We start from the raw sequence: 14,722 nt of genomic DNA, 5'->3' as shown, positions 1-14,722 counted from the left end.
CTCGCGCATGATGTGTGAGGTCAATCTGACCCTGATGACCTTTAATTATCCACAGGACTTGCCTTCTTATCTCTACATCTGAAATGATGCATTCCAAGGTTGCTTTTTTTTTCTCAAGAGGATTTAAAAAAATTGGATACTGACAAATGCAGGCTATGGTCATTTAGTGAACAATTTCAAATTAGAACCATCATGTTACGTTGCATTTTTTTTAAGTTAGAGATTTCATCTTGTTTCCAAATATTTGCAGCTTGAATTAATAAAGAGGGCTAAACTTCTGCAAAACAACAGCAAAAAAAAGTTGCTTCCTGAGTGCTTGACAAATGACCCGTTGACAAATAAAGTCAAACACTCAAGGCTTTATGAAATGATCCGTTTTCATTATTTATATCGATGTTTGATTTGACTGTTTTGCAACTGTTATAATGAATAAATACTACCGATAAAATTATAGAGTTAAAAAAAAACGTGTGAATCTATTGGTTGACATAAATTTCATGAATTCTCTCATTGAAGAATGTGATGTAAGACACTAAATATCGATTGAAAAAGTTCATTAAAAATACAACCAATATTGACGGAACTTTTCTGACACTTTTTGGATGATTAAAAAAAAAAAGAGAGTCTCGGGTTAAAGAGACCCACGGACATTAAATTGCTATTCCTCCTGAGAAGGGACCCAAAGTCAACTCCTCGTGTGAATTGTGTCGGGCAGAAAAAAACAAAAGGGGGAGGAGATCAGAGTGCAAAGTGTTCGCGCAGACGTCGGATGGGTAAAACAGACGTCTGAGGAGAAGAATAAAGAAAGAAGCCAGGGGAAGAATTTCAGGCATCGGAAGCCGTCACGTTGAGTTAGAAAACAGAGCACGCAGATGCACGGACGAATAGATGGATGGAGGGAGGACTTACGTGAGGACCAGGCACACCCTGCTGTCCGGGAGGACCGGGCTCTCCTTGTACACCCTAGAACATCACAACAAGGACCTCGTTCATATTTTTATTTGACTGTGTTGTTTGCAAAACCAAATCGGGTTGTTGCTGTGATTTGTCCTATGAGGGTCACCAGAGTGAATGCGTTTGTTGAGGAATAACCTTATCAAACCTTTGAGGTGAAACCTAAAAGAAAATATAGTACCGCCTTCGCTTCTCCCGATGAAACACAGACAACGTGTTGAGAAAAGACACTTTGGGTGACCGTAGGCATGTTTTTATGATTGCGAAAGAAGATTATTTTTCCTTGCTGTAAATCAGGGTCAGATGAGCTTGCAGTGTTGGAATAAACCCCAAAGACAATTCCGTCTTCACTTTTAAGACAAACTTGTAATAAAATATCCACACTTTGGACAATCGGCGCTTCCAACTTGCCGGAAAGCGTTTGCCAAAAGCCTTTTTTAATGTTGCAAAATACAGCGACTGGTGAGCTCACAGAAAGACAAAGAGCGAACGTGACTTTTCTTGGATGACTTGTTGTTTAAACATCTTACATTTCACAATCAGCTGCCTAATAGGTACAGTGTGTCTTACTGTAACATCTGGGGGCGTGATACAATTTGGGTTTTTGTGTCTCCCTCCTTTCTGTCTTTAAATGTGTCACAAACCACACGCAGACAGAGAACCCCCCCCCCTTCCCCCCCTCAGACTGACTCAGTGACCACACGTGGACTTGTTTAGGCTTCTCGACTAGTGACCCGACCCCAATGCAGCTTCCCGGTGAGACCCTCACAAAAGCGGACGTCATTCTCCTCCCTCCTGACAGGTCTTTTTGCACTTGGTAGTTTAAAAAAAAAAAAAGGTTTCCCAACAATTATACTACTCTGTAATATGAAAATTAACTCTGACTTCTGTTATGACATATGATGATGAAGTGAACACTCTGATGGCCTTGACACAAGTAGCTCACTGCAATCCTTGGGTACATACGACTACAAAATAAAAATCACACACACCGAGGAGAACACAAAACATGGTCCTCACCATGTTTCCTTTGGGACCCGCTTGACCGTCAATTCCGGGAAGGCCCTGCAGGGAAAAGGGTGCGATAGATCAGAGCATTTCTCCAGAGAGCGATGGAAGCACGATGATACACTTCTGTGCCGTGTACGTACACGTTGTCCTGCAGGCCCCGCCGAACCTCTGGGGCCCAGCAAACCTCGAGGACCCTGTGTTGGGCGAAACGAGTGCACAATATTCAATAAGAGAGCAAAGAAGACGACGAGTCACATTGCGATGAGTAAAACTAGCAAAGAAAAAAAAAAAAAACAACGAGTATAATCGTATGAAGTTAAAAAAAAACCTGAGAGAGCATAAAATAGAAAAAAAAGTGATGCACATATAAAACCACGTCAACAATAACAACGAGTAAGCAACATTTGAATACAAGAACAAGAACAACAAAAAAGTCAAGTCAACTTTTAAAAAAAATCTCAAAGAAAAGAGCAAAGGAGTGAGGAACAAAAGCCTAAAAATAAAAATAAAAACAAAGTTAAGGAAGGAAAGAAAGCAAGGAAAAGGGGAACAAACATGAATAAAAATTCCACGAAAACAATACGAAACCTGGACTAAACGAACAGACACGCAAATAAATCATCGTTCTTGGATACGCCATCTAAATTGAAACGTGCTGTGTTTACTGGCATCATAAAACTGTGGGAATTTGGAGCGCTCTGGAACTATTGTGCTCATAAATACTGACCTCGTGTGGTCATTATGGGTATCGCCCACTCCGTGAAGCCGGCTCAATTTGGAGACTTATAATCAAGTGTCTGCGCGTTCGCGCGCGTGCGCGAGCGTGAGCTGTCATCACACGTACAACAAAAATGAGCCTTTCTGCTCTCACACGCACACTTTTTGGTTTTGATTCCCAAAACGGTGTGTCGGACAGATTGATTTGCTGCTGCGTGTCAGACTTATAGCCCCATATTTTCTTTTGAGAAGCCAAGAAATCCACTTACGGCCTCTCCAGCCACACCTCTCTGTCCAACCTGGCCGTCTTCCCCCTGCGGAGGCAACGAGACGGCTTACTGGCAAGAAAACACAACAACGTTGGAATTGTAGAGGGGACGTGCCGACTACTCACTCTTGGCCCGTCTTCTCCTGGAGGTCCTGGAGGCCCTGTCGGACCATGCTCCCCCTGGAGAAAAGAGGTATCAACGAGAAGTTAGCGAAGCAAAGTAGGGTTGGGGTTTTTCAGGCTCACAGCTGGGGCAGAGGAAGGAAAAAAGACGATGACTCGGCAATTACGAAACGATGCAAAGACGAGACCGCATTGGGTAGAATATGCTTCCCTGTATTTAAAGGTCCTTTAATTACGTCATATAGGATGGAATTGACATCCGAAGATACTCCCTTGGTGATTTTTAAAAGGACTCTTCCACAGCCGCCGCCCTTGCCTTTCTTTTTTTTTCTAAGAAATGGGGGAGCATCAACCCCGCAACATATAATAATCGCAGCTAGAAATAATCCAGCAAAAAATAGTCATGCGCAATGTACGATAATACGATATTGATCATTCATTTGATTATTCATTCATTCATTCATCTTCCGAGCCGCTTGATCCTCACTAGGGTCGCGGGGGGTGCTGGAGCCTATCCCAGCCGTCTTCGGGCAGTAGGCGGGGGACACCCTCAATCGGTTGCCAGCCAATCGCAGGGCACACAGAAACGAACAACCATTCACGCTCACACTCACACCTAGGGACAATTTCGAGCGTCCAATCAGCCTGCCACGCATGTTTTTGGAATGTGGGAGGAAACCGGAGCACCCGGAGAAAACCCACGCAGGCCCGGGGAGAACATGCAAACTCCACACAGGGAGGCCGGAGCTGGAATCGAACCCGGTACCTCTGCACTGTGAAGCCGACGTGCTAACCACTGGACTACCGGGCCACTTCATTTGATTATTCATTTGATAATTAACGCTAACCACCTCTTTTACGATACGCAGGCACGCCAAATGACAAATCGATTGCTCATCTCAGCGGCTATTCACGACGAACGTCACCTTGTACGATAGAAATGAACCCAGCTCGAAATGATCGTAAAGTAGTTGAAGAAGAAAGTGATGCTCACCCGATGGCCCTTCTCTCCGGGGAGACCGGGAAGGCCGTCGAAACCTCGGTCACCCTGAAAAGACGGTTAATGTCAGGACAGGTGCAACAACGCCTATGATGAAAAATCACCAGCGTATGCGTGAATGACGGTACCTTGGTCCCGGGCTCTCCTGGCATTCCTCGTGAACCGTCAGCTCCGTTACGACCCTAGAGCAGCACAGACGTATGGGAAATATGAGTCGACGCGGGATGCCGGCGGAGAAGTCCTCTTGGACTTGTTTTTGGTCTCCATGTGGATAGATTCATTGGTCTAAGCTTGACTCACTCGCTTGCCTGGCTTTCCCGGAGGACCAGTAGGACCCTGAAGACCTCTGGGGCCCTAAGAGACAAACAGATCATAAATATGACTGTGGTTCATCTTGTCTACTTCCTGAAAAAAAATACCGGTATCCCAAATCAAATTATTTGCTGGTTCAAGGAAGTCAACCAGACGGACTTTTGGGAGACTTTCAAATCCATTTTGATCAAGTTTTAATCAAATTTCAGAATTATTAGGGCAAATCAAATGTCTTTTTTAATGGAAGGTTTTTTTTGGACCTACCAAAGGAATTTTTAGGACTTTTTTGAATGACACTCGGAATAAACGTCAGAAATTTGACAACTTCCTTCAGCCCACTTCAGACCTTTTTAGAGTACTGCAATCAAACTCAAGTCCGTGGACGTCCTCTCCTGCCTACAAACCATTTTTGCCTCTCGAGAATGAAATAGATGAAGTGAAGACAAGCACGTGTATCCCACTGCACGTTGCTATTTTATAGGAGCGTCTGGGAAATCAAAGAAAAAATCCTCGCTTCCGTAGCCGTCCAAAAAAACCGCTTCTCACCTGTGGTCCGTTATCTCCACTGTCCCCTTTAAGACCGGGAGCTCCAGGACTGCCCTGTTAGAAAATCCAATTTAATGAGTGACAAGAACTGGACAAGAACCGAACATATTGGAATGCAGTAAATCAGTTCCCGAATCAGTCGCCGACAGTGTAAAACAGAAAGAAAGAGTTCTGGGTGTGAGACGCAGTTGGACCGCGACTAAAACCAGAGATAACCGCATGACCTCAGCCGCCCATTGACCCTTCGCATGTATGGGTGTGAGATGATCTACGTGCGGCAAGGGTGTGCTCATGATCTCATGTGCGGTGTGTGGGATGTGCGGATTCACAGTGCAACGTGCTTTGAAGAGGGACTCACCACGGGACCGGACCTTCCCGCCAAGCCCGCTGGCCCTGGTGGACCTCTCATGGCCAGCTGGAGGACGGAGACAGGGGGGATGGGGAGGGGGGGGGGGACAATCAAAGAGACAAGTGAAACCACTGCTCACCCACACAGGCACGGACTTTCTCACAGAATTGTGTTTATGTAGCCTATAAGGAAACCTTTGATGTCAACGAATGGATCCCTACTTAAATCCTTGGCGGTATACGGCTTGACGACGCAGCAGATGTGGCATCGACCAAGATTTGGGCCTTTGTGCAAACATCTCCGCAAGTGTGGCTTGATGACATACACAATACGTATATAATGTCCAGAAAAGGAACACGGGAGGACCTACCCCGGGAACGGTAGACGTGACGTCTGTTCATTTGAATGGAAGCGCCCAACTGAAGAAAGTTTGCGAGGAATTGTTTAGAAAATCCTTAACTCAGTAGCGTCCTTAAAATTTATTTTTAAAAAAACAAGGATGGCCAACGTGGCATCTATAAAGCTGATTTTGGTCGGATCGTGCGCCGCGAGCCGGATGTCAAATTTGTTACAAAATCAGCTGAGCAGTGTCCAGAAAAGAAGATAGGCGGTCAGACCAAATCACCCCCGCACGGCAGACACGTCATTTGCAAAGTTGTGAAATTTATATGGGCGCACCCTGCTGAAAAAAGTTTGTAAGCATTTGAACAGAAAGGTTTGAGCGTGCGTGACTTTATTGCTTTGACATCATACGCCACCCCCGCCACTTCCTGATCGATGTCTGGTCTCCTCTGCAGTTGAGTAAATAAAGGCATGAGTCACCAGCTGGCCACTACAAAACCCGTCGCCAGCATGTGTCTGAAAATAATTCAAATGAGGCTAAAAATGTACAGAGCGGACCTTTTTTTTTTCTGAGCGCATTTGTTCCAAAGCCAAGAACGTGTGGAACATTTGTAGCCTAATGAGCTAAAAATGAGCTAATTTGCTCAGCGGAGCAATCCGTGACCTACTCCGCACTCACGGGGCAATGTTAATGCCATTGTTTGGCTTTCAGGTGTGGAGAATAATTCTTTTTAAAATGTGTCTGGTGCTGGGAACAAACAAGAAAAATGAAAAAAAAAACAAAGTGCTTTGACTTGAAAATGAGTTTTGGCTTGCGCTCCAAGGGTGTAAATAGGATGTTTGCGCTCGACTTAATGAACTCCATGTATCGTAAGTGTTGCCCTCATACCTCTGGAGTGCAGTACCACTCCATTTTCTTTCTGCATGCCAATTCATGAGGCACGTCCAGACAATGCAAAAGACCGAGTAAGGGATTGACCTTGTGGTTTTAAAGGTCACATTGAACTGTACTGGGTTTTGCTTTTCAGCCATTTGATGCAAATTAGCATAAAAAGTGAGCGCTGCAAGTGCCGAAGATGCGGCATTTGTAAAGCTGTAACTAACCATGGTGGTCAAAAAGAAATTGCTGTAATATTTCCCCGCAAAACCGGCCAAACATTTAGCACTGGCTCTCCAGGGTAAATCGAGAATACACCTGCTGTTCATCAGACAAGGTGGCAACTGTAAAGCTGACATTCAGGTTGCGTGTAAGAAGATAGCGCCATGTAAAAAAGATGAGCCAACCTCAACGAGGGGATGTGGACTTTAAGTAGTTGTGGAAATGCTCTCTTGTTTTAAATGCATAACTGAAGAACAGACACGTGACTTACCCTGGCCTGGGAAAGGATGGCCTGAGCCTGAGCCTCTTGTGCTGACACCACGGGTCCCTTGTGTGCTTCGCCGCCTGCTCGGAACTGTCGATCAAAACGAAAAAGGGTGACGCAATTCGGATCACAGAGCCTCTATCGACAAATTTAATGGAGTGCATGACAAAAACGGAAAATGCAGATTGGGTAGCAGCCCCACTGTGCCAGTGTGTGAAGTGGTGGAACTTACTGGAAGCATCAGAATGGTACCTGCAGGCCCTGGGATTCCGTCCGAACCTGGAATTCCAGGTCGTCCTGGAAGACCCTGTGGAATGATAGTGAGCATCAAAATGCGAATCGCAATTTAGAGTTGCCACGATGCAGACGTCTGATGAGGGCAAAATCAGGCAAATTCCCTAGTAGGAGTTTGTCTAAAATTTCACACCACTTGGAAGGAGATTATTAAAAAAAATAAAAAAATTCCAGGGGGCACTACTGAGTGACCTTTGCAGGACCCCTAAATTACATGAAGTACATTTTACCAAGATACAGTACAAGTGCTAACAAAAGAAATCTGTGACATTTTTTTGGGCCATGTTGAGCCCACCCAAAAGTGGAACATATTCAATCCAATTTTTTTCCCCGTTGATTTACAGCAGCAATAAAGAGTTTCCCAATGGGGTCAATTGGAAGGGACTAGAGTGCTCTTTGGTAACAACACGATGTTTGTGGATTAAGCGGCTTTTCCCAGTGTTTTTCAAGTCAATCACCCCATCAACTTGACAGATGCTGCACCCGCCCTCTCTCCCCCGCCCTCTCAAAATAAATAGTCAAATTAAAGTCTTTATAGGTAATGAAGCATCACGTTGCACGTTGCAGACTCCTTGCAAGAAAGGAGTCTGGGAAAAGGAGGACATTTCTAGCTGTGCTGGATGTTGATTTATAAGAGGCTTTGAGGCTACTGTACATCTTAAAGAGAAAACAGATCAATTAGGCTGTCCAGTATCTTGGAAAGTGACGTTAAAAGAGGCTTTATAGTGACAATAATGGTGACGCATGCAGACTAAACGCTACGCCATGGAAAACCACATGGCTACAGGAAGGAGTCATGTCTAATCCTCCTGGGCAAGACAATTTTTTTCCCATGAGAGGAAGTGACAGGAGGGGAGGAAGTTTAGTTTTAAAACCCAGAGGGATCACCGCGGTATGGCAGTGAGGTCACTTTCTTTTCATTCACTTTTCCACTTTCCTTGTATGATTTTCTTTGTGACAAAAAAAAAACGACTTTTTTCCTCGACTTGTCACAGGAGGAAATGAATGTTGATAAGAGTGGAAAAATGCATGTGAAATGTGCTTTGGGGAATTAAACTCACCCTCGCACCAGGATCTCCAGGAGGTCCTGGGGGACCCTGCAGTCCCGGGGTACCCGGGACACCCTGAAAAAAACAGATGCATACTCTTGAGTTCATGATATCCCAAAGCTCACCACAGGCGGTCCATCCAGCGCCGACGATACAACGTCCAAAAAAGACAGAAGCAAAGATGGCTTCAAAAAGACCTCAAAAGACGCCCCCCCCACCCCCCACCCCCACAGTCCTCATCACACTCCACCACTGACGCTCTTTCCATAAAATCACCCCCTCCTTTATCCTTCTTTTTTAGCTGTTCTCCATGTGTGCAAGGCAGACAGGAGAGAATGTGATACTCACTGCCTGGCCGGGGGATCCTTGGGGTCCTTCTATAAGCATACCCTGAAAAAAAAAAAAAAAAAAAAGCAAAAAGAGTAGATAATACAGTAGCGTTACAAATAACAGACGGCTGCTGCGGGTTTGAGGTCGAGGAGTTTACGTATTGCTACACGCAGTATTCATCGACGGTTATGTATGTGTGGTCAAGCATTTGGACTGCTTTCAATACAGATGGTACGGGAGGAGCTACCATTTCGCTTAATATTAGGGTTATATAGCTTTGACTGTACGGAAAGAGTTACAGATACCACATATTTGCCATAAAGTAGTCATATATAGTCATAAAATTTTGACCATATGCAATAAAAACACAAAAACATTCATTATTTGTTCACAAATGAGCAGCCACTTGGCAGTTTAGCTTTGGAACGGTTGATGTAATATAGTAGCAATGAGACCCAATGTTTATCTTTAAATGAGTCAAATGTTAGCAATAAACTGCTGGCTAGCACAAACAATCACAACTAAAATCAACGACATGAATTCATGATGTTCATTTTTCAAATGGATTTAGTCACTTGTTAGCTGTAGCAAGCTTGGTAGCATGCAATGCAGCTGCCGGGGAACAACAAATCACCCAAAATCTACACTAGTATGTCGGATGCTATCTTGAACGAGGGATCAACTCACAATGATCTATTTTAGCCATTGCGACATTCAAGCGAGGACATATCTCATCCTGAGAGTTGATGTGGTAAAAGCTAGCAGGTAGGTTAGCAGGGAGCAGCAAGTCATTGACCAACCTATTCATTGTGTACTTTATATACTTTCATTGTGCTAATAGTGAATAGACCAAGTAGCAGGAAACAAATCCATGCTACTTCCGCGAGGCCGTGAAGGAACCACTTCCAAATACGGACAAGTTTGCACAGGAACGCTGTCGTACCTGCGCCACGGTGAACACAAAGTGCATATATATACACTGTATAAATATTGACATACAACTTACAGGTTCAATAACGGCAGGTTCTCCCTTCTCTCCTTTCTCTCCCAGGTAACTTTGACTTCCTCCCACCTGTGGACATGAGAAGAAGCCTTTTCTCAAACACGGCAATTCACATTTATTTTGGGAGACGGAGCGGGGACGTGAAAAGGCTAGACTGACAAGCAGCAGGAGATTGCGATAAAAGTGTGAAGAAAAATGCCACGGCGTGGTGACTACTGTTCATGAAGATTAAGGTAGCTCCTCTGCTGCCTGCTCGGAAAAATAAACCTCAGGAATAATATAGGCAGAAGCTATAATTTGGACGCCTATTTAGTAAGATTCCTTACTAGACATTAAAAAAAAACAAAATCATTAAAAAAAATAAAACTTCAGGCGTGGTTACCTGACACTATCCATACAATGACTTCACATGAGAGGCATTACCAAAAGCCCCAAAAGGACAGTGTCCAGCAGCTTGCGAAAATCATGGAGGACTTCTGCGGTGTGCTGGTATAGTCTCCCGGAGAGCACTAATAGCACGTTGGCGATTAACCCCCGAGGTTTGTTACTTCCTGCCTTTGAGAAGCTTCATCTTACAGCCACTGCAAGAAGCCGTGGGTTAAACTACAGTAGACATACTTAAGTTTCATTTACTTTGTAATATCGCCGATTGTATCGCCAACTGTGTATGATATCGTTTGCTTGAGAAAGGTTTGGTTTGGCTTCAAACAAGGATTTCAAGCTTGGGTTTCAAAAAGGGTCTGGGAAGAAAGGGTAAAGATTTCAAACATGGGTTTGGGTCAAGTTTATAATTTCAAGATAACATGTTCAGACAGGGTGAGGGTTCTAAACAAGGGTGTTGGTTTCAAATGAGACTTTCATCACAGGGTGAGTGTTTCAAATGAGGGTTTTTAAACAGGGTTAGGGTTTGAAATGAGACTTTCTAGACAGGGTTAGGGTTTCAACCTACAGTTATGGTTTGAAGACAGGGTTGAGGTTTCAAATTAAAGGTTTCCAAAAAGAGTTAAGGTTAAACGAAAAAAAGTTTTCAATCAGGGTTTCAAGACAGAGTCCTAATTTCAAATTAGAGCACAATTACAAACACCTGAACAAGCGATTGAGGGAGCTGATTGGAAGACACGAGGGACCGGGGTTGACAATGAGGAAAACCAAAGACGGCATGAACCGCAAGAAAACAAGATGTGACATGAAACAAACCTAAAGACAAACCTCGACAAAAAAACCCCACAGTTTTTCGTTAGGGCTAACATTTCCAACAAGAAGAGATTTTACGGAAATCTATTTGAAAAGACCACGATGTGCATGAGCTTTAAAAGCACAGGATGTGGTGTAAGGCAAACAGATGAGCGGCGGCATCAGCAGGGTGTCTAAACATAAAGGTCACTGGGCTGCAGAGTTCATGTCGCAGTGACAGAGAGGTTACCATCTGCAAAATCTTCGGAGATGTCTACGCCTCAAGCTACAACCCGACACCGTCCGAAAACAACAAACACCCGCCACGTTCCCAACACGCATTCCTGATCGCCGCCACATCCCAACAGCCTTCATTGTCATCACTTACGCCGCTCTCCCTGAAGTCGGTTTCGGCCGCAACGCCGGGGCCAAAGTCCTCCTCGCCCATGGATTTCTTGGTGTCGGTTGGAGCAACGTAGTCGCCGTAGTCGCTGTAGTCGTAGGGCGTCTCCTGGGTCTCCTCGCCTTCATTCAAGTCGTACTCCTTGAATTCATAGTTGTTGGTGCCGGCGTCCACGTTGTCGTCGGTGTCCACCGGGGCGACGGTTGCCGCCGCGGGAGTGGGGTCCGCCCCGACCTGTTCCACACCGGTGATGTAGTCGTCCACATTTTCCTCTTCATATGTCTGGGATGGATCCAGAAGGGGAGGTGGGGAAGGAGAAGACGTGGACATTTAATCGGCATGTTTATGACGAGTAGACCCACAAAACAGCCCAAAGAAGCCAAAATTCCACAGATGCTTTGGTTTGAAATGGCCATCGTTTGGCCGTTTTTAGGACTCCACCCAAAATGAAATTGGCCGAGGGATTTTGCGCGACTTCACCAAATTTGCCACCGCGCCATAAAACAGAAACTCAAATAACTGCCAACCAGCAACATACGAAAGGACCAAAACTTGTTAACATACATCGAAAAGATTGTTTCCCGTTCTTTCTTAACGTGAAATTAACAGTGCTAAGGCTATTAGCAATTCCTTTGTCATCCTTACCCAGAACAGCACGAAAATTTTATGGGCCCACAAGTTTTGTGGATTTGTGATTCCTGGATCTACACCTTTTCTAGTTCTGGTAGCAACCGCTCCATCATTTTTTGTGGCCATCAGTTCAAACCTAAAAATGTAGAATCAAAACTTTTCTCCTCGCTCCTAGAATCTTGCTTTTTTTTCATGGATGTGTGCACCCTCATTTGTATCGGCACATCATTTTTTGCATCACTCCTCCGTAAGGTTTTGTGGTCATCAGTTCACTTGGAAAAATGTTTTTTTCACGGAAACTTCAACGGCAAAGGCATTGGATTTTTTTGGTGCGAAAATCATATTCTATCTTCCTTGTCTGTTATCGACACAAAGTTTAACGCACCGCCCTCCCGTAAAATTTGGTGCTAATCAGTTACAGTGGAAAATATATTGAATTGAAACTGTTCTAAGGATCCACACCCAATGAAAATTGTTCTTCCTTGGCCCAAGTACGACTATTTCAAAACGAACCGAAATTAGTAGCACAAACTATTATTGCAATGTTGAATTTTTACACCACCACGCATCAGGCGGACAACGTGGCTCACGGAAAACAAATGGCCATATTGTTCTCATTTAACCCCCAAATGTTCCTCATTAGGTTGTTGTTTAGGTTTGTAATGATGAGGTACAAATGAAGGCTGCCAAATTCTGGATATGTCAGAAGCATGGAAAAGGGGAGGGATGATTTGTCTATCTGCCTACCAGTTTTCCATCGGTTATGCTTCGCTGAACGACAACAATTTCCTGCTGCGGCTGTCTTTACAACGTCGTTTCTCGTGAGAGGAAAAAAAAACAGTAGTATGTGCGGCTTTGATGATTTTGACCAAAATCAGGCTTTTCACCACCGTCACCGATCATTAAAATTTCTGAAATGTTTCAGATTGTGGATGCTAGCATCAAGGACAGCTGAATGCGGAATGCACGCGTAAGTTTTCAGGAATGTTTACAAGCTGATGAGGCTACGCTCGAATTGGCGACTTACTCGACTTAACCATCTTAATGATTTGACTCATTCTTACATATAATATTAACATTTAAAACGCTTTAAATAAAAAATGTTTAAAAAAATTACCTGGCCCGCCGTGGGAGTTTCAGGCTGACTTCCATCCACGATGCTGTAGTCGTAATCGGTGAAGTAGTCGCCATCTACAACGGTCTGAAATCAGAAGCACAAATTTACAACTAAGGCACAAAACTTTGTTGTTGTTGTTTTTTATTAATTTTAAATAGAGAACGCTGACCAATGACAGAGTGGTCAAATTATACCCCCTAAAATAGAAATGTTTTTATTAGGTCTGTGGCATTTTTAATACTCTAATTTCAGATATCTCAATACTTTTTCTACCTTATTAGCTAGCTAACTAGCTAAAACAACCTTTTAACTGGTTTTGCTAATTATATCATTTGTTCGGTTTAACAGAAAGAGCATATTCTGTCAGAGACATAAAGTTTAAGTGCCTCGCATCCGAGCCACACGACTCGTACTCCGTAAACAAGTACAGTGCAGCTCAGCCTCTGACTCGCGGACGTCATCGCTAGCAAACTCTTCCCTTTGCACTTTCCTACAGTACTTTTTTGATGCGATGCTGCCAGTCAAATTCTTTAAAACGAGCTATTTAACTGCATAGATACTTGATTGTTGGCCTAATTAACACCCACATAAAACCCCTAAACATTTTCAAACTGAACGTTGAGCGAAAAGAGGAAAATTGAGACGGACAAAAGACGGACAAGAATACACGCTCGGACATGCTCGTTATTCATGACAAGCGTCGGCCATGAAAACAGTGTGAGTAGCGGCGGTACCTCGGTCTTGGCTCCTTCAGTTGGGGCAGGTTCAGTGGTGAGCGCTCCTTCGCTGTAGTCATATAACTCAGCATAATCATAGTTAGTGTACTGTAAAAGGGGAGGAAGAAAATGGACGGGGGGGAAGGGGTGCAGTCAATCAACGTCGTCATGTAAATACACCGGCACAATGTCATATTGTACAGCATTTACATGGCAAAAGAGAGCGCCGTGCCGTTTTAGAAATAACATGTTGAAATAAATCACATCCATAGAACAGTAAAAAAATACATATATGGATGAATAACAACCACTCTTGTTTGCTTCCAAACAAGTTATGATGCGGTCAAAATGTGACGCGCGTCTACACGTAGGTCTGAACGTCAATGATCGCCAGAGGTATTCATTAATGGGGCCTCATTAAAGTGAGCATGCAGCCCTGACTCATGGGTGGGAAAAGGCAAATTTACAGGAGCAAATAGCAGCCACTAAATGACTTAGAGCGCTAAATATAGCTGCAAAATAATCAGCTTCAGGCATATAATGTTGCTGTTTATTTACGGCCTCCAAGTCGAGCCACTCAGGACAAACCGCAAAGGAAATGGATACAAGTTGCTCTGATTAGCATTAGCATAAATTGTGGGGATTGGTGCAACCAATTCAGAAAATGTTTACACTTCAAAGGTAGACTCAAAGACAGGCCGAAAAAAAACAACAAAAAACTAAGGGTTGCTGTCTCGCTGCGTTAGTCACGTTCCCTTTCGGGGAAGAATGAGGGGAGCCGGAAATACAAATGATTTTTTTTTTTTAACAGCAAAAAATATTTCAAATTCAACAAAAGTTGACATAAACGTCCAAGCACCTCATCAAGGTTCCACAAAGCTGAAGTAAAACGAGCTCAACTCATTGTTGCTGTCTCGAACTTGCAATTGTCTGTCAGATTATGTCTTGTAATGGATTGTCAGGAAAGTATTTCATATTCCACATCCGCTTTTACAAATGTCAAAGGTGGGATCAAAAGGTA

General features: G+C 43.8%; 1 protein-coding gene across 2 annotated transcripts in view; it reads right to left on the bottom strand.

Moving 5' to 3' along the window:
* The window catches only part of LOC127616267 (collagen alpha-1(XI) chain-like), a 50,346-nt gene that overhangs the window by 19,056 nt on the left and 16,568 nt on the right, over window positions 1–14,722 (bottom strand). The window contains exons 6-23 of one of the 2 annotated variants that reach the window (XM_052087761.1): window positions 13,720–13,809; window positions 12,986–13,069; window positions 11,224–11,520; window positions 9,666–9,731; window positions 8,678–8,719; window positions 8,342–8,404; window positions 7,219–7,293; window positions 6,993–7,076; window positions 5,290–5,346; window positions 4,932–4,985; window positions 4,374–4,427; window positions 4,202–4,255; window positions 4,068–4,121; window positions 3,077–3,130; window positions 2,952–2,996; window positions 2,106–2,159; window positions 1,975–2,019; window positions 910–963 (exon numbers count right to left, since the gene is read on the bottom strand). In XM_052087761.1, the coding sequence (XP_051943721.1) occupies window positions 910–963; window positions 1,975–2,019; window positions 2,106–2,159; window positions 2,952–2,996; window positions 3,077–3,130; window positions 4,068–4,121; window positions 4,202–4,255; window positions 4,374–4,427; window positions 4,932–4,985; window positions 5,290–5,346; window positions 6,993–7,076; window positions 7,219–7,293; window positions 8,342–8,404; window positions 8,678–8,719; window positions 9,666–9,731; window positions 11,224–11,520; window positions 12,986–13,069; window positions 13,720–13,809 (1,326 nt within the window). The remainder of the gene's footprint in view (window positions 1–909; window positions 964–1,974; window positions 2,020–2,105; window positions 2,160–2,951; window positions 2,997–3,076; window positions 3,131–4,067; window positions 4,122–4,201; window positions 4,256–4,373; window positions 4,428–4,931; window positions 4,986–5,289; window positions 5,347–6,992; window positions 7,077–7,218; window positions 7,294–8,341; window positions 8,405–8,677; window positions 8,720–9,665; window positions 9,732–11,223; window positions 11,521–12,985; window positions 13,070–13,719; window positions 13,810–14,722) is intronic. The other variant, XM_052087762.1, reaches the window with a different exon arrangement.

Source organism: Hippocampus zosterae, chromosome 15 (genome assembly GCF_025434085.1).
Source record: "Hippocampus zosterae strain Florida chromosome 15, ASM2543408v3, whole genome shotgun sequence".
NCBI lineage: Eukaryota > Metazoa > Chordata > Actinopteri > Syngnathiformes > Syngnathidae > Hippocampus > Hippocampus zosterae.
Note: the sequence above shows the minus strand (reverse complement) of the source record. Positions and strands in the feature narration are given on the sequence as shown.